The following is a 21740-nucleotide window of genomic DNA, read 5'->3' as shown; positions in this document are numbered from 1 at the left end:
AATGGAATATTACTCAGCTATCAGAAAGAACGAGTTCTCAACATTTGCTACAACATGGACAGCACTGGAGGAGATAATGCTAAGTGAAATAAGTCAAGCAGAGAAAGACAACTATCATATGATTTCTCTCATCTATGGAACATAAGAACTAGGTTGATCGGTAGGGGAAGAAAGGGATAAAGAAAGGGGGGGTAATCAGAAGGGGGAATGAAACATGAGAGACTATGGACTATGAGAAACAAACTGAGGACTTCAGAGGGGAGGGGGGTGGGGGAATGGGATAGACCGGTGATGGGTAGTAAGGAGGGCACGTATTGCATGGTGCACTGGGTGTTATACACAACTAATGAATCATCGAGCCTTACATCGGAAACCGGGGATGTACTGTATGGTGACTAACATAATACAATAAAAAATCATTTAAAAAAATAAAAATAAAAAAATAAAAATAAAAAAAAAAATAAAAAAAAAAAACAGCATCACATGCTACAGAGAAATTGTTCGTGAAAGGAAGAGTCATTGATACAGCAAACTTTACTGTTGTCATTGTCTTATTTTTTAAAATTGCCACAGCCACCCCAACCTTCAGCAACCACCACCCTGATCAGTCAGCAGCCATCAACATGGAGGCCAGACCCTCCACCAGCAAAAAGATTATGACTCCCTGAAAGCTCAGATGATGGTCAGCATTTTTTAGCAATAAAGTATTTTTAAATCAAGGTATGTACATTTTTTAGATATAATGTTATTGTACACTTTAGATATAATAGACTACAGTTTAGTACAAACATAAATTTTATATGCACTGGGAAACCAAAAAATTCATTTGACTTTATTTATTGCATTTACTTTGTTACAGTGGTCTGGGACCAAACCCACAATATCTCTGAGATGTTGCCCTTATTTTAGATTCTGCAAGGGTACCATGTACTTCCAGTAGAGCTCGGTAACCTTGCCTAGAAAAACCTTTGCAGAAGAGAATGAAGGAGACAAGGGAAAGTATATTTGGAAATCTGATAAAGAAATAAAATGTGTAACCACAGAAAACATCAAGAGAAAGGCCTACCTCCAGAATCGTGTAAGTAGAATATGTACCTCGTGCCTATTATAAATCGTCTGAATCTCCCTCTAGATGAAAGCCTAAGTGGGGGCACCTGGGTGGCTCAGATGGTTAAGCATCTGCCTTCAGCTCAGGTCATGATTCCAGGATCCTGGGATCAAGCCCCAAGGCTGGCTCCTGTCTCAGCGGGGAATCTGCTTCTCCCTCTCCCTCTGCCTCTCCCCCTCCCCCTGCTCATGCTCTCTCTCTCTCTCTGTCTCAAATGAATAAATAAAGTATTTATTAAAAAAAAGAAAGGCTAAGTGAAGTAGAGACTCTTCAGGAAGACAGAAAGATATCCATCCATGAGGAAGAAGGAAAAGCAGACCCAGAAAACATGTCTCCGTGGATGACTGCAATGTCTAGGGAGAAATCCTCAGGGTTCTTTAAGCAGAGCATTAAAGCTAATTATTGGACCCAAGAACTCAGGAGCATTGAAGTCTAGGTGCAGACTTCCCCAGCTATGCCACTTCATATGGAGAGAGGAATTCAAGTCTGGGCTTGAGTTCAGTGGTTAAGTAGGGTTTTGCTGCCTTGCTTCTTTGCCTCATACAAGAGGAAATCCTCCACGTTGAGTCCACTTTATTCCTACTACAAAGCGATGAATTACTTCAGCCTAATATACAATCTTCATGTAAGTTTTAAAAATCAGTATTATAGCTATGAAAATATCTTGCTTATTTTCATAGTTTTAGTAAAGTTAGCATACTGGGAGTCAAAAAAGTAGAAATTTAGATTCCTTTCCTACTCAACCTATTGATGGGGTTCAGGATACACTACCTCAAAATATGGCAACTTGGCATGTTGAAAATTTTAAGCTGATGGAGTTTGAAAAAATGGCAGAAGTAGGAAAGACCTTCCCTCATTCCCCCCATCTTCCATCCTAAAACAGGTCATAGAACCTTTGTATAAGAGGTGTCTTCCCTGTAAGGGAGGAAAGGAGCATCCTTACCTCCGAAGACAAGTGGACACTGAGAAGAAGAATACGAACAAACAGGTCTTGCTAAGTCTCCTCCAGTTTACTTCACTAATCTCATACTCTCTGACTTATCAAATTTTCCCACTCTTCATCAAACTTAGCATAAAAATACTCAGGCTTAACAGCTTCTTCAGGGCTTCATTTCCTTATGAAGGCTCCCATATCACAAAAAATTAATATTAAATATATTTGTATGTTTTTCTCCTGGTAATCTGTCTTTTTGTCAGTTTAATTCTCAGACCCAGCCAGGCACCGAAGAGGGTTGAGAAAAATTTTTTCCTCCCCTACACTGTCATATCATTAAATTTTAAGCATGGGCTAGTACAACAGAAAGAAAAACAATTTACCTCAAAATGTGTTTTATCTATTTTAAGAAGGGATTGATATTTTTCTGTCAGGCTCGACTTTAGTCAAAATGGATAGATAAATATACCAATAATATAATATTTCTACTTTGTAATATATACTTCATCTAGATATTGATTTTCTCATTTATTTAAAATATAAGTATATTCTTGGCATCGTTTCTGGTGGGAATGGCATCCGGAATCTGGTGTAAATGGGTTTCTCCACAGAACTGCTTCATCACTTGAGGTGTGGCCTGTTGTTCCTACAGAGGCACAAACAGATTACACAGAAAAATGCAAAGCCAGATCCCTCGACTATGCGGAATAACCTGATTTATTTACATTTCTGTGGCCTTTAGAGAACTATGAAGTATAACTTGGTTTTTTGGTTAATATTTTACACACTCCAAAACCTATCCCCGCCATGAGTGGAGAAAGTGGCTGCTCTGTCAAAAGTAGAGAGCTGTGTAACTAAGCAACAGCTATGTTCCCTAAAATGAAGTGTGAAGCCCTTAAAGGAAAGTGTAATACAAAGCCTCACTCATTACTTATTACCTCAGCAGGAAGGTGCTGGAGAGAGTGACCCCCACGTGCCTGGCCTGCAGTCGGCCAGGACAGCCAGCAGCATCCACAGAGGAACTCCCTACATCAGCACTGGGGAGAGCAGACTGAGCGATCCAGTCAGTTGCCAGGCTTCTGGACAGTTAGAGACTTTGTAGAACCAACAAGTGGCCACCTGCCTGACTTTTTAACATTAACATGAGATTCTTGCTTCTATGGCCCATCCACCAGATGGGATATCCTGGAGTAGAGTCTCCAGCTTGAATCAAAGCAACGTTAATCAAATTCTAATCAAATCAAATCCTAAATTCCTGTACATTAGGGACTAATTTGCTGACCTAGCAAACACATCAGTCTCCTTTAACACCAGTCCTGCCCTAGCTCACCTCTCTGTTCTTTTCTTAGAAACTCAGCGTAAGTCCCAGCAAGCACTGTGATGGAGCTGGTTAGTGCAACAGGCAAGCACCAGCCCTGCAGCCGGGTGAAGAATACTTTCACCACAGCCTGCTGTTTTTAAAAGCTCACACTTTGACCTCTTTAAAGCTGTCTATTTTTGCATATGGACTGTGTTCAATGGTGATCACTTGAAATTATGAATTATGAATTATTCTGAGTGCTGAGAGTGACATATAGAATCTTAAAAAGTGATTCCTACCTTCAATCAGACTACTATCTAATTAAAGATATGACTAAATCTCATGTAATTACAGCTATACCAGGAAGAGTATAATTTAAGTAATACAGACTACAAGTACTAGCAGTAATTCATACTTCCAGAAATAACGTCAGTTCTTTTTCCCTATTAGGTTAAACAAACAACAAACAAACAACAACAACAAAAAAAAACCTATCATCACTCAATCATATTAGCACAAAGTAGACAATATGAATTGTCATTTAATACACATTCTAAACATGTATTCACTATTTTTAACAACCACAAAAAAATTCATTACATTAATTACTTGTACTGTTTCTAAATTTTATCATTATAAAGTTTTGCAGTATTATTTTACATAAATATTTATACTCTTTTAAAATAATTTTCTTTTCAAAATATTGTTTTTATCCTTGTTTCCTTTTTTTTTTTTTTTTTTTTTAAACTCGACTCCCTTCCACTTTTCCTTTGACATCCCCAATCCTCAGCCAGGAAATTATCTGAGAGAGGGAGAGGGTGAGCATGAGCACGGGGAGGAGCAGGGGGACAAGGAGAATCCCCACCAAGCGGGGAGCTGGACAGAGGGCTCTATTCCAGGACACTGATCCAATGTCAGATGCTAACCGACTGAGCCACCCAGGCTCCCCTGCCTTGGAACTTTTATGAGTAACCAAAAGAATGAGTTAGATCTTTATCTATTGATCTTGGGTTTGTTTTTTGTCTTTTGTTTTTAGTGAAATAAGCAAGTGGCTGAGAAATGTAGGTAGCATAATACAAATTTTATAAGATGTATATATTTGTTTATAATCACGTATATATTTGTTTACACAACATGTACATATTTGTTTACACTCTCATAGGCAAGGGAAGAGATTCAAAAGACGCCCACTGGGACACTGCCCCTCCCCCTGCTCATGCTCACCCTCTCCCTCTCTCTCTCTCTCTCTCAAATAAATAAATAAATAAAATCTTTAAAAAAAATAAAAATAAATATCAAGGCATGAGTGCATGATATGGATTTTATCCAACTATTTCCCTACTAATGGGCTGCAGATTTTTCTAGTTCTTGCCATTATACAAAATAATATAAAACTGACTTTGTATTAATATTGAGGAAGATAAGATTCAGCTTGAGTCTGTATCCAAACATTATGCTACTATTACTGAATACTTAAATTAAGTCTAAATAAAAAGAAATCTAGTATGTTAGGGAGAAAATGCACATTTTATGAAAAAACTCTGTTTTTTAAAAAGAGAATGGAAAATAAAGAACACACGCTATCTTTAAATTATTCTAGTTAGACTATGAAAAACAGAGCACTTTCTTTTCTTCTCTATTATAAGACATTATTGCCAGAAGCCATGGGCATTCAATACAAGAAACCTTTCTATGTTGTAAACTTCACAGTTTAAAGTTATAATTTAAGCATTAGTGATTGCTTTTATAAAGCAAATATCTCATCAATTCTTGGAGTTGTCCATTTAAGAGCAGCATATGTTTTTTATTACAAATTTCTTTTTTAAAAAAAGATTTTATTTATTTATTTGACAGAGAGAGAGCGAGAACAAGCAACAGGCAGAGGAAGAAGCAGGCTTCCCACTAAGCGGAGAACCTGACGTGGAGCTCAATCCCAGGACCCAGGATCACTACCTGAACCAAAGGCAGACACTTAACCGACTGAGCCAGCCAGGCACCCCTTTTATTATAAATTTCTTAAAGGATGGCACTCTTTAATATTTATGCCACTCATACTCCTTACTCTGCTGCTATACAAAATCCTGGTGTTTACACACCATTAAGATAATGATCAGGTAATTAGAATGTTATTATAATGTTATTTCAAGTTTACGTGCTAATCAAGGGTAACATTTATTACTCAAGAACTCAGTGTTCTGGTTATAGGACTGTCTCACTTGGAGAGCCTGGCTGGCTCAGTCAGTTGAGCATGTGACTCTTGATCTTGGGGTTGTAAGTTTGAGCCCTATGTTGGGTGTAGAGATTACCTAAAAATAAAATCTTAAAAAAAAAAAAAACTGTCTCACTCATTCACAATATAAAATCCAATTCTTATAAGGCATGAAAATAATGAAAAATATTATAAGGCTATTCCAGCATAAGGCAAGACCATGACTATTAGATCATAGATCATAGATATATGACTTAATAATTATATGCATTATTAGTTTTTAAAGATTTGCCAGATAGTCTTCCCAAAAGGCTATAGTAATTTACATTCCCTCACATATGAGTGTGTTCTTTTCTTTAAAATTCACCAGTACTGAGTATTGTCACCATCTTTGCTAAGCTTACGGATGAACAGCAGTATACTGATGTTACCTTAATATGCATTTTCCTCATTAAAACTAAGGTTGAGCCTCTTTTTATGTTTGTTGCTCATCTGGATTTCCTCTTCTATAAAATCCTATTTCTATATTCTGTCTTTTATAAGATTTATTTCAGGAATGATAAGTTAGTTCGTTTTCAGGAAATCTATAAACATATTTTATTATCTCAACAAAAAAAGGAAGAGAAGTAAAGGAAGATATTAAGAGATGTCCACAATGTATTGGGTAAAATTCAGCAACTACGTAAAATAGGGAAAACTTAAAACAATTTAAGTATGATAAAGACTGCTTACCAAAAGCAAACATCGTGCCAAATGGTGATGTATCAAAACCATATCGATTCAAATCAGCAACAGAATGCCAAATATCACCATCATTGTTAAATGTTTTTTAGAAGTTCTATACAAGAAAATTAAATCATCAGTAAAATATCATAAAAGATAAAATTAACTATATCAGCAAATTATACAATTATTTAAAAAATCAAACACATGATATTTTAAAAACTGTAATTCTTGTAGAAATTGCAGAAGGTGACAATATCAGATATATCAGTAGTTAATATACAACTACCTTATGACCTAGTAATTACACTCTAGGGTATTTATACAAGAAAAATGAAAGCATGTAAACAAAAACATTTGTATAAGAATGTTCAATTGTAGCTTTGTCCCTAATAACTATAAACTAGAAATGACTCAAATGTCCATTAACAGGTAAATAGATAAATAAAATATGGTGCATTTATACACTGAAATATTCTCAACAATAAAAAAGAACAATTACTAAGAATAAACACAGCAACACTGATGAAACTCAAAAACCTTATGTTAAGCGAAAAATGTCAACACAAAAGAGCACATCTGTATGAGTCAGTTTCTGTGAAATTCTAGAATAGGCGATACTAATCCACAATGATCAAAATCAAAACAGTAATTGCCACTGAGGGGCAAGAGATAAGGGGACTTTCTAGAGTGATGGCAATGTCCCATATCTTGACAGAGTGGTTGTACACACACATGTATACATTTGTTAAAACTCATTGAATTGTACACTTAAGATCTGAGAATTTTAGGGGCACCTGGATGACCCAGTTGGTTAAGCATCTGACTCTTGATTTCGGCTCAGGTCATGATCTCAGGGTTCTAAGATCAAGCCCCAACTCAGGCTCTGTGCCCTGCACTCAGCATGGAGTCTGCTTAAGACTCTCTTTCTCTCTCAAATAAATCTTAAAAAAAAAAAAAAGGATCTGAGAATTTTATCATATATAAATTGTACCTCAATGTAAATCATATCTCAATCATACAACAGTTGGGAGGAAAGAGTTAAGGAAGAAGAAATCAGAAACTTTATACACTACTGCTAGGAATATAATATACATCACCGTACAGTCACTTTGGGAAATAGTTTGGCATTTTCTCAAAAACAGTCAAATGAACTAGCAATTCCACTCCTAGATACCTACCCAAGAGAAATGAAAACATCTATCCACACAAAGACTTGCATCTGAAGTTCACAGCAGCATTATTTATAATAACCAAAAAGTGGAAACAATCTAAATGTCTAACTATTGAATGGATAGACAGAAAGTGGTATAACATACAATAGAATACTATTTACTAGTAATGGAATGAAATACTGATACATGCCACAATATGAATGAACCTCAGCAACATTATGTGAAGTGAAATATCCTAGTCACAAAAGGTCACATATTATATGATCCCATTTATGTGAAATGTCTAGAATAAGCAAATCCATTGAAACGAAAAATAGATTAGTGGTTGCCTGGGGCTGGGGATGGAGGTGGGAACGGAGATTAATTATACGTGAGGGATCTTATTAGGAGGCTCAAATTGTTCTAAATCCAATTTATAGTGACAATTGTACCACTCAGTCAATTTGCTAAAAATCGTTATTTAACTGTGCACTTGAAATGAGTGATTTTTATGATACACAAAATACTTTAATAAAGTTGTTTTTATTTTATTTTATTTATTTTTTTTAAAGATTTTATTTATTTATTCGACAGAGAGAGAGACAGCCAGTGAGAGAGGGAACACAAGCAGGGGGAGTGGGAGAGGAAGAAGCAGGCTCATAGAGGAAGAGCCCAACGTGGGGCTCGATCCCAGAACTCCGGGATCACGCCCTGAGCCGAAGGCAGACGCTCAACCACTGTGCCACCCAGGCGCCCCTAATAAAGTTGTTTTTAAAAAGCTAAGGAAAAAATTGAAGAATCTTCCCAATTTATTGGCAGCAAGAATCCAAGGGTGTTAAGTTCTGTATGTGTTAGAAGCACATTTATTTTAAAAAGAAAAGGAAAAGTAGAGCAGATTGTTGAATCTCCTCTCCAACTCTTTTTAAAAAGAAGTTCATTCGTTCATTCATTCATTAGACCTGCTGGAATGGGAATAAAACAATAAGCAAGGTAAACTTGATCTATCTTGTTCTTATATTCAAAACAGGAAACAGACCCCAGGAAAGGTCAACTAATAAATGTTTGCAAATAATAAATCAAACAAATAAAGGGCTAATAAAAATCAATCACTTTTCTCTATACTAATAATAACCAGGTAGAAAGAGAAAATTTTTAAATCCCATTTACAGGGGCGCCTGGATGGTTCAAGTCGGTTAAGCATCTGCTTTGGCTTAGGTCATCACCTAGCCGCCCTGGGATTGAGCTCCATCCTGGTACTGAGCCCTGTCTGGGGCTCTCTGCTCAGCAGGAAGTTTGCTTCTCCCTCTCCCCTCCCCCACCCCAGCTCATGCTCTCTCTTAAATAAATAAATAAAATCTTTAAAACTCAATCAATAAATAAAATTCCATTTACAAAACAGTATAAATTATTGTTGGAATGGTACAAATGTTATATAAAGAAAACTATATCAAAAAAACATAAAAGAAGGGGCGCCTGGGTGGCACAGCGGTTAAGCATCTGCCTTTGGCTCAGGGCGTGATTCCGGCATTCTGGGATCGAGCCCCACATCAGGCTCCTCCACTATGAGCCTGCTTCTTCCTCTCCCACTCTCCCTGCTTGTGTTCCCTCTCTCACTGGCTGTCTCTATCTCTGTCGAATAAATAAATAAAATCTTAAAAAAAAAAAACATAAAAGAAGACAAATAAATGGAAATCCATTTCATGCTTATGAATCAGAAGATGAAATGCAATTCCAGTTAGAATTCCGATGAGGTTTTGGAGCTAAATGATTTATAATTACATATTTGAAAAATAAAAATCTGGAAAGAATCAGGAAAATCATGAAAAATAAGAAAAGTGAAGAGAGTCTCTACTATTTTTAAATTTCTGTTAACAACAATGCTTTCAAACATTATACTGGCCTAACTACAGACGATAGATCAGTGAAGCAGAACAGGATATATGTAGAAAGGTGAGTCTAAGACAGTGATGGCAATTCATTTCATAGGGCAGAATAGTATAATTATGCTGACATAATTGGCTATCCAACTGGAAGAAAATACGGAATAATTCCAGTGGATTAAGGCTTTAAAGTTATAATCATAATAGACAAAGAATGCCTGTGAATTATGGAGGAAAACAATACTCAAAAGAAAAATGTGATGATGTCTTTTTATTTTTACCATAAACAAGACTGAAATATGTTCAAGATTATTTTCTAAAGGCTATTGTAAACTCTGTGGGAAAAAGCAGAATTGGTTTTTTGTTTTGTGTTTTGATTTAATACAAAAATTTGTTTCTGGAAATTTTGGTAAGGGACCATTTGTGGAATAAGTGATTCCTACAGAGTTCATATTCATTTATCCAACCACTATTTATTGAATTCTAAATATGTTCAAGTTTCTTGGAGAAGAGTTTGATGAAAACATCTGGCAACTATATATAAATTATTTTTTCAAAGAAAAATAAACAAAATAAAGTAAGTGACTAATAATTTCTAAAGACTGGATAAAAATCAGGTTTGAATTTGGGGATTACAGTATGAGGATGTTTGATCTATCTTTGGGCTACTGCATTGGTAAGAAAAGAAGCAAAATTCGCAAGTTGAAACTAGGTAAGCATGACTCTAGCTGTTTTTTCCTTCCTTCCCTCCTTCCTTCCTTTCTTTCCTTCTTATCTCCCTTCCCTCCCATTTCTTTGTTTCTAAAGAGAATACTTATAAAAATGATCATGTTAGCTAAAGTTCTAATAGATAGCAGAGAGAAAAGTTGACACCACGCTATGTCGGCTACTCAGCAGCTCTACTGAGACAGCCAATCAGGTAAGTGGGACATAGCTTTAAGGAACCTGAGCAGAAGTTAGTATCTAGGAGTAATGCAGTTGACGGGAGTCAATTAAAGCTCTGCCCGAATGGAGCAGGACCCCCAGCCAGCAGCTGAGAGCAGAGGCAAGTGGTAAACTCGGGCATTTTACGCTGTTGGTATTAGTTGGTTTATGCTGTCACCTGGCATAACCCTACCTGGTAAAGTTGGTTTAACAACCGAACAATGCATAATTAAAGATGAGAAATAGAAGAGAGGATGACTTGCTAGGGCATGGTACAGAAGGAAATTCACAGTATTAATGTATAGCACATAAGCATTTTGAGAGCAAAGACCCTGTCTGTCTTATTTAGCAGTGGATTTCCAATTCTGGCACATGGTAAGCACAGGCAGGAATAACTGGATGTTCTGTCCTAGCATGTCAAAATCTCCTATAACACCAACCGATCTATAAAAGCCCTGGAGGATTAGTCACTTTGGACCTCCCTACACAGGAAGTAGGTAAGAGGGTCTGAGTCCTGGGAATTCTGCACACCTTTAAAAGATCTGACGTTGTGTGTAAGACCAATAGTATGTAGGTGAGTGCGAAGAAGGTGAAATCAGCCAGATCTACTCTAAGCCTGGGGCAGAAAGCTCTGGACTCTGGATCTCATACTGCCTTTTCTCAGGAAAGGCTTTTGTCTCCACATTAAAGTGTTACAGAGATTCGAGTTTAGCAAACAAAGTACTTTGCTGGCATGTCTATTTCCCTTCCAGACTCTAAGGTTTTTGAGTGAAGAATCCTTCTCTTTTCATCTCTATATAACCAGTACCTAGTGTAAGAGCAAACTAATCACTCCCTCTCACAAAGATGTCCACGCCTGGTGACCCTCCACTGACTATAATCAGTCTGGTTCTCTAGCCACTTACTCCTTCTTTGGGTAACTGGTCATTCTAGATTTACTACATAAAGGTAGATAAAAGCAGCCAGTAATGCATGCGTTCGTGCTCAGTCCAAAGCAGAAATAAATATGGAAGGGAGGAGAGGAGAACAGAAGGAAACATTGACGCAAAGAAGCGAGAAGGGAAGGAAAAAATCCATCATAAAGCCTGGTGCTCAACACCAGCAGTTTTAGTATTATAATTTTAAAAATGTAAATATACAAATAACAATAACAACAAAGAGAAGCATTCACATTGCTAGCTCCATCATAACAGCACTGTGACATAAGCCTTACTGCTTACTCCTGATGGGTGAGAACAGAGGGTGCCCTGTTTGAGGCACCACAAAATAAGAAACAATTATTGAATGTTGTGTGCAGACCTTAAGTTATAAGGAAAGGAAGCATCAAAATTTTGCTCTTCATAGGAAAACTCTATATCACACTTCCTAAGGTGACTATGTTTTGAAAACAACAGTAAAGGCTTATTTCTAGTTCCCACCACAATCCCATCAAGGGGCAGTTGCGACTGAGACCAGGCTAACAGACCCGCCACACCTGGACCATTGCCAATCATGCTGACGAAGGCAAGAGTGAAAGGGCCCACCACGCAAGCACTCCCAAGGCTTCTGTGTGAAAGTGGCATGTTGCTTCTGCTCCTAGTTCACAGGCCCAAACAACTCAAGTAGCCATGTTTGACTTCAGCAGGGCAGGAATGTATGTCCTCCTACAGAGAGGTACCCTCGGGGAGGGCACTCAGTTTTTGAGAACAGATATCTTGATCTTGATCTCAGTCTCAAAGTGAAAAGTCTCATCGTGTCACCATTTTAAGAATAAATTTGGGTGATTATATTTTAAATCTTATATTTGATGGACAAGACAACCTCTCTGGGGCTCAGTTTGTCTGAAAAATGATGCCACGTGGATTGAGCCCAGATCCGTACATTTAGAAGACCTCATCATTAAGCCCACTTCTATTATGGAAATGAAAGCTTCTGACCAGGATTCACATGTAGGTGCAACACTGTTTTATCTCCTCACAACAGATAGACACATAATCGGGATTCTTCTTGTATATCCATTTTGGATCCACTCAGAACCTGACCTAGTGCTTGGTCCACATCCAAAGTTTCTACCCTGTTAAGCATCGCTGAGGCAGTCGGAGCCTAAAAATCTTTTAGCACAAATGTTACCAGTGATCAACTTTTGTTACAACTTTCTGGCTCCTGTCCGCCAAATGCCAGTAACTGTTCTCACCAATCTTAAAGACTGTCCGACCCTGCCTCCCATCCTTTTTCCTTAAGGTCCAGGAACCACCCACTGAGCTCCTGGCTTCCATTCCTTGCCCCTGGACCCTCACCTGGCCTCGTTCCTCAGTCCTACCCTGGGGCCCTTCAAAGCAGAAGGCTCACAGAGGCCAAGCCTTACCACGGTAAGTAGAATACAAGGAACAAGAAGCTGCACCAGGAGAAAGGGACCTTGAATCCTTCACTCTCTCACCAAGAACACAATAGTGTGCGTTCTCAGATTTTATCTCCTGATTTGAACAAAAATTAGAGGCCCTCCTTGAGAAAGACAGAAAGGTGAGGAAGGTGTTTGGCCAAGAACTACAACTTGGAAATTTCAGTCCTGCATTAGTAGTGAGTTCTAAATAATATGATCTTCCAATGTAACTGAGAGCCTGAAGAAGCCAGAGAATGCAATCCAATGTAAGTGAACTAATTAATTCGGTGCAGTCTGATACCTATTATTTACCTACTGAAGAATGTCTATCAAAATTACCTTTGTTTTATCAAAGTTAGTGTTGTGTGTGTTCGCAGGTTAAAAAAAATTGAAATTTTTTAGATAGGTATGGATAGAACCATAACCAACAATCAATAAATAGAAATCAAATGATATACCATCTTTTTTTGACCATCATATTATAAAAACATTATTATTTCCTTTTTAAAGGTGAGGAAACTAAGTCACAAGGAAGTTCAGTTACTTCCCCAAGATCAAAAAGCTAATGAATGATAGGGCTGGGATTGGATGCAAGGAAGCCAAGCTGCATGGTCTGTGGGTTTTTTTTTTTAAGATTTTATTTATTTATTTGACAGAGAGAGAGTTAGCGAGAGAGGGAACCCAAGCAGGGAAAGTGGGAGAGGGAGAAGCAGGCTTCCCGCTGAGCAGGGAGCCTGATTCAGGGCTCCAACCGAGGACCCTGGGATCATGACCCACCTGAAGGCAGATGCTTAACCGACTGAGCCACCCAGGCACCCCCAGGGTCTGTGTTCTTAATCACTCCACAAGACTCTTTCTAGGTTTCCCTTCATCACATATGACCCGGCATTAGGAAAATCCATGCCAAATAAGAATGACTCTCAGCTCCTTCCCTGTAATTGCTATGTGCCCATAGAAAGAGAAATAATTTTTAAAGTCTAAGCAAAACACAAATATATGTGAATAACTTGAACAAAACCAAATCCTGTCATCCATTCTCCCATCTGCCATAAACACACGCTGCTTTTGCTATCACAGAATACTGACAACTGTTTTATTTCATTCCAATAACAAAGTTTTCTACACACTCATGATTTAGACAGTAGCTGAAAATATCTATTTTGCGATCTAGATAACCTAGACTTGACTCTGGAAAGGAGAAGAGAATATTTAGAATTTATGATGCGGAATCTGAAGCTTCCTTTTGAACTGATTTAAAACAAGTATCCTATTTTCTCATAAAAATAAGCATGTTATGGTAGAAAATTTTAAAATACAATCTAAGTTAAAACTCATGGCCCAGTGATAACCAATACGTACACTGTGGTATACATCCATTCAATTTTATTTCTGTGCCAATACTATCTACGTTTACTGGGCATTTAAAGATTGTCAGACACTGTGCCAAGCACTTATGTTTCTTGTTTAATTTTCACAAAAACCTACAAGGCAAGTACTATTATTATTATTCCTACTTTTTTGGTAACTGAGGCTTAGAGAGGTCTAGAAACTTACCCTCAGCCAAGATTCCAACCTAGTACTAGACGGATTACTAATCCGTGGATCTCAGTGAGGCAGGTACCCCATCTATAATCCCTCCTCAGGCACAGTGTGGGTAGAGGTTTAACAAATATGGTTAGTTTACACTTCCTCCAGTTCTATCCCTCTTTTCATTTATTCTTTTTAAAGGTGAAGAGATTTTTTTAAACTTTTTTTTATTTATTTATTTGATACAGAGAGAGAGCACATGCAGAGGGAGCAGCAAGCAGAGGGAGAGGGAGAAGCAGACTCCCCACTGAGCAGAGAGCCCAATGCGGGGCTTGATCCCAGAACCCTGAGATCATGACCTGAGCTGAAGGCAGATGCTTAACCAACTGAGCCACCCCAGGGGCCCCTCCGTTTTTCATTTAAATACAAGTTTCCTGGTTTATTAACTCAAGGTTTCTCAATTTAAGCAAAAATGACATTGTTGGCTGAATGATACTTTGTTGTGGGGACTGTCCTGTGCAGTGTAGGATATTTGGGTGTCTAGCAGCATCCCTGTAGTGTTCCCCTAGTCGTGACAACCAAAAATGCCTCCATTGTGGAGGGAGAGGTGAAGGCAAAATTGCCCCTACTTGAGAACTGCAGTTTAATAAACTCTGTAACAATCTTGGGAAACTCACAAGATACAGCCCGTTAACTAAGACCTTTTTCACAGAAACAACTCAATAAAGATGATCTACAGATTTCCTTTATAAAGAGCCCCTTCACAATTCTTGAATGGTCCACAGGTACTTCTTTGCAGTTTCTAGGTATCTGCATTGATTCATAGTGTTCACCTTGAGGCTAATTGCCAAATCCTCTTGACAAATGAATTTTGACAGAGCGTCTCCTCAAATAATTTTACACAAATCTGAACTGTCAATCCTGGAGTCTCTTTTCAGATATTTCTTCCAGTAATTCTATTCTTTCTTCTCATTATATTCTATCCTATACTTAGGAACCCAATTCATCCTTATTGCAGTTCCTCTGAGCTCTGATGTGAAATTCAAGCTCTCACCGAATGCTTTGTCTAACTTGCCATGGTCCCCTCTAGATCTTTCTCAAGGGGAGATGTCCCTGTAGTTCAGCAAAAGCAGGGTAGCGTCAGCTAAGCATGTCCCTATGATCCTAGACTTGCCATTTCACCTACACTGTCAGGATGCACAGCTATCAGGGAGCTCATCAAAAATAATTCTGATGAGGGGCCTAAATACTGACAGTTAGCTTCTATGACCTTCTGAAATCCATTTTGCCTCTTGATTTTTTTCCCACAGTGGTCAGATTGTTTTCTATAGTGTTAATGGATTCACTTTTGTCCTTTCAGGTCCTTGAAGAGTAAACTTTTTCTTTTAACTATCAATATGCTATTGAAAGGGATTTCTTTCTTTTTTTTAAAAAAGTTTTTATTTATTTATGTGACACAGAGACAGCCAGTGAGAGAGAAACAAGCAGGGGGAGTGGGAGAGGAAGAAGCAGGCTCCCAGCAGAGGAGCCCAATGTGGAGCTCGATCCCAGAATGCTGGGATCACGCCCTGAGCCACCCAGGCGCCTCTGAAAGGGATTTCTGAACCCAGGCTGCAATGTTCCTCCTTTGACCTCATAACTAAGGAACTAAGACAGAAAGACAGTTATATTTGTATTTCTCTAATTACCTTAATTGTCTCTACAACAAATACCATAAAGTTTCATTTAACAATAGGGACTTTCTCGACCAATTTTACTCTCCTCTGTGCAATACAAATTTTGTAGTCTAAAACACTGACTGGGGGTGCCTGGGTGGCTCAGTCGTTAAGAGTCTGCCTTTGGCTCAGGGCGTGATCCCAGAGTCCTGGGATTGAGCTCGCATCGGGCTCCTCCGCGGGGAGCCTGCTTCTTCCTCTCCCACTCCCCCTGCTTGTGTTCCCTCTCTCACTGGCTGTCTCTCTCTCTGTCAAATATATAAATAAAATCTTAAAAAAAAAATTTTTAAATAAATAAATAAAACACTGACTGGTTCGATGTCAATAAAAGAAGAGAAAGGAGACAAAAATAGATTACATGGTAGTTATGTGTGTTTTATATACCTCAATAAAGTTAATTAAAAATGGAAACAAAAAAAACCACACACACACACAAAAAAGATTACATGGTAGTAAGCTTTCTTTAGTCTTGCACTTGGGAACCGCATATTCTGATTTATCTTCAGTTACATGGTAGAAAGAACCAACTGTTAAGTGCACTGAAGAAAACTGGTGTATAATAGCCTAGTCCATTAAAACTGAGGGGGGGAAGGTACAATAGTACATCATTACCACTGGTAAACAAGATAAATTCTATAAATTATTAGGACAATTATCAGAAGCTGCTACAATAGACAAATCTGTAAATTTCAATGGTTTAATTCAACAAGTGTTCACTTTTCACTCAGGTAAAGTCCAAAGTAGATTGGGCAGCTTTCCTCAGGTGTGCCATCTGGAATATACTAGCCCCAGGTTCATTTCCGCAGAGGAAGAAAGGGATAAAAGAAACACACTGGCTCTTAACTGCCTTGGCCTAGAAGTGCCACTAGTGAATTCTGTTCACAGATCATTGTCTAAACTAGTCTGAGGATCCTATCATGACTAATAAGGGAAGCTAAGAAATATGAGGGGCATAATGGAGTATTCGGTGAGCACTAAAAATCCATGTTCAAAAGATATATTTCCAGGGTGCCTGGCTGGCTCAGTTGGTAGAACATGCAGCTCTTGATCTCAGGGTTGTACGTTTGAGCCCCATGTTGGGTATAGAGATTACTTAATAAAATCTTTAGTGAAAAAAGATATATTTCCATTGCTGGAAATGGCAATTTTTACATTTCACATAATAAAATATTACAAGCTATTAAAATTAAAAGCTAGAGGAAAATACCACTTTGTTACCAACAGTTATCTCTGTAGAGTATGATTACAGGTAATCTAATGTTATTCTCTGTGTACTTCCTTATTGCCAAAATCTCCAATACCATGGCCAAATACAATTACCACGTATTAAGAATTTATATCAGGGGTGCCCAGGTGGCACAGTCAGTTGAGCATCTGATTCTTGGTTTCTGCTCAGCTTGTGATCTTGAGGTCCTGAGATTGAGCCCACATCAGGCTCTGTGCTCGGAGTGGGGTCTGCTAAAATTCCTCTCTCCTTCTGCCCCTCACCCCATGCTCTCTCTCTCAAAAAAATAAATCTTTAAAAAAAAAAGAATTTATATAAATCCATGCTCGCTTCGGCAGGACATGTACTAAAACAAAACAAAACAACAAAAAAAGGAATTTATATCAATCCAATAAAAGTAGAATACAGTCCACCTCAGGACCTTGCGTATTAATAAACCCTCAATTGCTGCATGAATGAATGAAAAGGAAACAGGAAGAATTAAACAACAAGATTTGTCACTCTTACACAACAAACTTACTATAATGGAAAATTGAAATTTTACTTATTAATAAAAGAATCTCCATTTCCTATTAGAAAACAAAAATTTGATGAATGAGGGTTAGAATTATAATAGGTGACATTTATCGGGTCAGTTACCATTATTCAGGCACTGTGCTAAGTATATCACATTTTTTATCTCATGTATTCCTCAGACTCATACCTTGAAACAAGATTATACTGATTTACAGATTTGGAAATTGGAGCACACGGAGTGGAAAGAGGATTTGACTTCAGATAGCATCACTCTGGAGACCATACCCTGACCACTACCCTCTACCTGTCAATTATTTTTTGGCACTAAAAAATCCTCACCTACATTTACATTCTTCCCAAGATTGCTCATGGAATATAGACTCTTAAGGAGATAGAGTAGATACAGTAGATTGTGCTTAACATCCATTCCAACTTCTTTCTAATGACCCTTCTTTCCAGCAGAGGCTGGAATATTAAAATTGCATTTTCTAGATTCCTTTGTGGCTAGGTTTTTGAGTGTGATTTAAGATCTACCACAGACATACTCACTTGGGATTTAGAAGGGGGAAGTGAGGCTGAGGTCACAGCTGTTTCTGCCATCAACCATGGTCATGGAGGTATCTTCCTTCTCTGTGACAGTGCTACCAAAGATTATTCCCTCACCTCATGGGAGTTGAAGGATACAATGAGGTGCATCCATTTGCTGGTGCATACTGTAACAAGCATGGCATGGTTCTGGAACCTCCTAATTATAGTGATTTCCTTACTACGGTAGTTGGAGGTATAGCCTGAAGCTGATGTCTTCCCAAAATCAAAAAATTAAACAAAAATCCATGAAACATTAGAAATGCATTAAAAAATATTCACCAGGAGGCTTCCATTTGACAGACACTATATCTGTACTCGGTGGTGGGAACACAACGAGAAGCAAAATATACACATCCCTACAGTGAGGGAACTTACAGCCTAGTTGCAAAAGCAGAAATTAACAAAAATAATTATTACAAATAAATATTTATTTACAAACTCTACTCAAAGTTCTGCCTGCTTTCACTTTATCCTAGTCCCTAGGTAGTGAATATCATCAGAAATTTCTAGAATTCAGATTGACTTACTGAATGTTTAGTCTAGTTTATTGCTTTCAACCTTCAAACTAGGGTAAGATATAATCAGGGGTTTAGATACCAAAGAAAGACAAATTGAACCAGTAATGATGACAATGCAAAACTTCCAAGAAGACCTTCTTCTGGCAAATGGCTACAAATCAACAATTACGGTAAGCAAAACTATTCTCTGCTAAAGACAAAGAGAAAAAAAATACAATCATGATGTCAGTGCTGTAGAAAATAATTGGTCATATTGACATACTGTTAATGGAGTGTATGTCTCTGGTTGAATAATATTGATTTCACTAATGTTCTTTCTAGTGTCAGCTCCCTTTCATTTGTTATACAGCATGCTTTCTCTCAGCTTGGAAGGATCACTACTCAGCATTATGATGGCTAATGATTTGGCAGTGGGTGTCTTCAGGCTCAGATCTTTTACCATATGGGGGGCTCAGTAAGTCATGTAAAAGATTGAATTTTAAGTCTGAAGACATAATGACATTCATGTCATTTTTCTTTCTGGATCTGAACAGATTATGAGCAATTACTGTATCATTGACTATTACTATATCATTAAGACTCATAGACAAAAGATAAAGATATTGCTCATAGAGTCAGAGTCAACCTATGCCATTAAAATGGTTTTTTAAAAAAATACATGTTAGATACTTATAAAGTTGTGTCAGTCTTACTGCAAATAAAGCAGATTTAGATAGAGCTTAAGCACAACTGAAACGACTTTCACTTTTTTAACTTTTAATTACATAAGAAAAAGGGAAACAATATGTATATGTATATATGTATGTATGTGTGCAAGAGATATCTGACATTTAATTATACAAAAATATGTTTTACCATTAACAAACAGGAGCATCTACCCATCTCATTACCTATTACCCACTATCTATTACCCAAATTGTTGCATGAATGCATGAATATGAAACACAAAAGCAGTTTTAATTGTCACCATTGAATTTCAAAATGAATTCAAGATTTTTCATCCTAGATTATAAGGATTAAAATTAATTTGATTTAGCTAACTCTTATTACCCAGAATTGATATTAAAAACTTATACTTCCTGATTTTCCAAAATCTGTAGTAAGGCTTTTTTTGTTTTTTTTTAAAGTAAGGCACTTCTATTTTCAGATAAAATATAACTTCAGTAAGAGTGGTTACTTTTATTTTAACCATATTTATGGAAATATTTCATATAAGTTTTTAAAAGATAGCTTGCATCAGCTTAGCTTTTTAACAATAAAACTTTTTCTTAACTACAAAGGGTATTTATAAACCTCTTGTCAAAAGAGGCCCTGTAAGGCATGCTGGGAGAGATTCTTCCTGCTGAGGGGTCCACCTCTAGGGGATTCACCAGAGTTCCTGGTAAAGATAGGCTTGGTTTCAGAAGAGGATAATATCTAGAGTGAGCTAAGCCAGTGGTTGGGACATGGCAGTGGGAGGGATAATACCTACCATTTGTTGACTACAAAGTATGTGCCAGACAAAACCACATGCTGAGTATGTGTTAGATAACATACATACATGTTATCTAAATTTGTAACAACTGGGCATTATCATTCCCATTTTGTGGGTGAAAAATCGGAGGCTCAGAGAGTTCACAACTAGGAAAGGTAGAACCTAGATTCGGAAACTCAGCCTGTGGGGTCCAACCCATTCTATCCAAGGAAAGGTCTGTGTTCAAAGTGGGCAACTGTATTCAGAGGGGAGGGGGGTGGGGGAATGGGATAGACTGGTGATGGGTAGTAAGGAGGGCACGTATTGCATGGTGCACTGGGTGTTATACACAACTAATGAATCATCGAGCCTTACATCGGAAACCGGGGATGTACTGTATGGTGACTAACATAATATAATAAAAAATCATTTAAAAAAAAAAAAAAAAAAGTGGGCAACTGTGTGGCTTCTCCTGAAAGAGAACCCCAAACTGCAGGCAGAAACTAATTGCCCTATTTCCTCTGTGGGAACAGGAATGGTAAAATAAGCTGGGAAGAATGTCAAAGCACCAAGTAAACAGGCAGGGTGCAAGCCAGAGTCCTGTCAAGGGAATGGTTGGTATGGTGGCTTGGATTTGGGGACACACACACCCAGCAATGACAGACACACATCATATAGTGGGTCTTTGGCAGCAAGACAATTCCAGAGTCCCACATGCTGGTGAACTGATTCTCCCTGAACACTCCTTGCCAGGACTGGCTTTTGGGACCAAGTGGCTGGTGCTGCACTAACAGAAGGACAGTGATGGCTGAAGCTAGGAGGACAGGGAGGACACAGTTGGCACTTTGGTAATTGCACCTCGACGTTACAGGAATGCCAGAGAGGGCTACCGAGCTGTGTAGCACTCTGCATCTACATGAAATAGCTGGGGACCACCAGACTTGTCATAGTTTTCCTCTCTCCCCTCCCTGCTAGCCTACTAGTACTCACTTTCATTGTCACTATGCCTGACCAGCAACTCCTGTTTCCCTTCTTCTCCCCATCCGGCCTCTCCAAAAACACATATCTTACCAGCTCATCTAGACACTAGGAAACTGGTAAACCAAACTTGTTTGATGGGGTACCAATTACACACAAATCATTGGTCACATTCTTTCATTCACTCACTCAACAAACATTTCTTAAGCATTTTTAATCAAGAGTGGCAGGCATTGTGCAGGCCCTTTGAAAAGAATACCAAAGACCGCGCACGTTCCTGCGTTCCACGAGCTCATAAACCAGTGGGGATGGAGGGCAGGGAATACAAGCATGAGGCTGCACGATGTCGCAGAGACCATTACAGAGCTTTGCACAAGTGTGAAAGTCGCACAGAAATGGAAGCAAGCCATCACGAGAGTCGTGGACGGCTGTTCACAAATCCACGGCATGAGCTTCTCCACCATACAACAACAGGGACCAAGCCCGCCACCTACAGAACGTAAAAGATGAATGGCTAATACCTGTTGAGTGCTTACTATGGGTCAGAGGTGTTCTTCCCACACATTAACTCATGTCGTTCTTACAACCTTAACATGTAGCTATCGTTTTTATCTTCCTTTTACTTCTGG

At 38.2% G+C, this 21740-nt stretch overlaps 1 protein-coding gene across 7 annotated transcripts in view; it reads right to left on the bottom strand.

Annotated features, from left to right (window-relative positions):
• BICD1 (BICD cargo adaptor 1) overlaps positions 1-21740 on the bottom strand; it is a 221284-nt gene that overhangs the window by 153673 nt on the left and 45871 nt on the right. Inside the window, exon 3 of one of the 7 annotated variants that reach the window (XM_040642315.1) lies at positions 6284-6389. The exons of the other annotated variants lie outside the window; for them this stretch is intronic. Within the exon in view, the coding sequence (XP_040498249.1) occupies positions 6284-6325 (42 nt within the window). The 5' untranslated portion in view covers positions 6326-6389. The remainder of the gene's footprint in view (positions 1-6283; positions 6390-21740) is intronic. 7 annotated transcript variants of the gene reach the window in all.

This window comes from Ursus maritimus, unplaced genomic scaffold (genome assembly GCF_017311325.1).
Source record: "Ursus maritimus isolate PB19 unplaced genomic scaffold, ASM1731132v1 scaffold_26, whole genome shotgun sequence".
NCBI classification, from domain to species: Eukaryota; Metazoa; Chordata; class Mammalia; order Carnivora; family Ursidae; genus Ursus; species Ursus maritimus.
The sequence above is the reverse complement of the archived record's forward strand: the minus strand, read 5'-3'. Positions and strand labels throughout refer to the sequence as shown.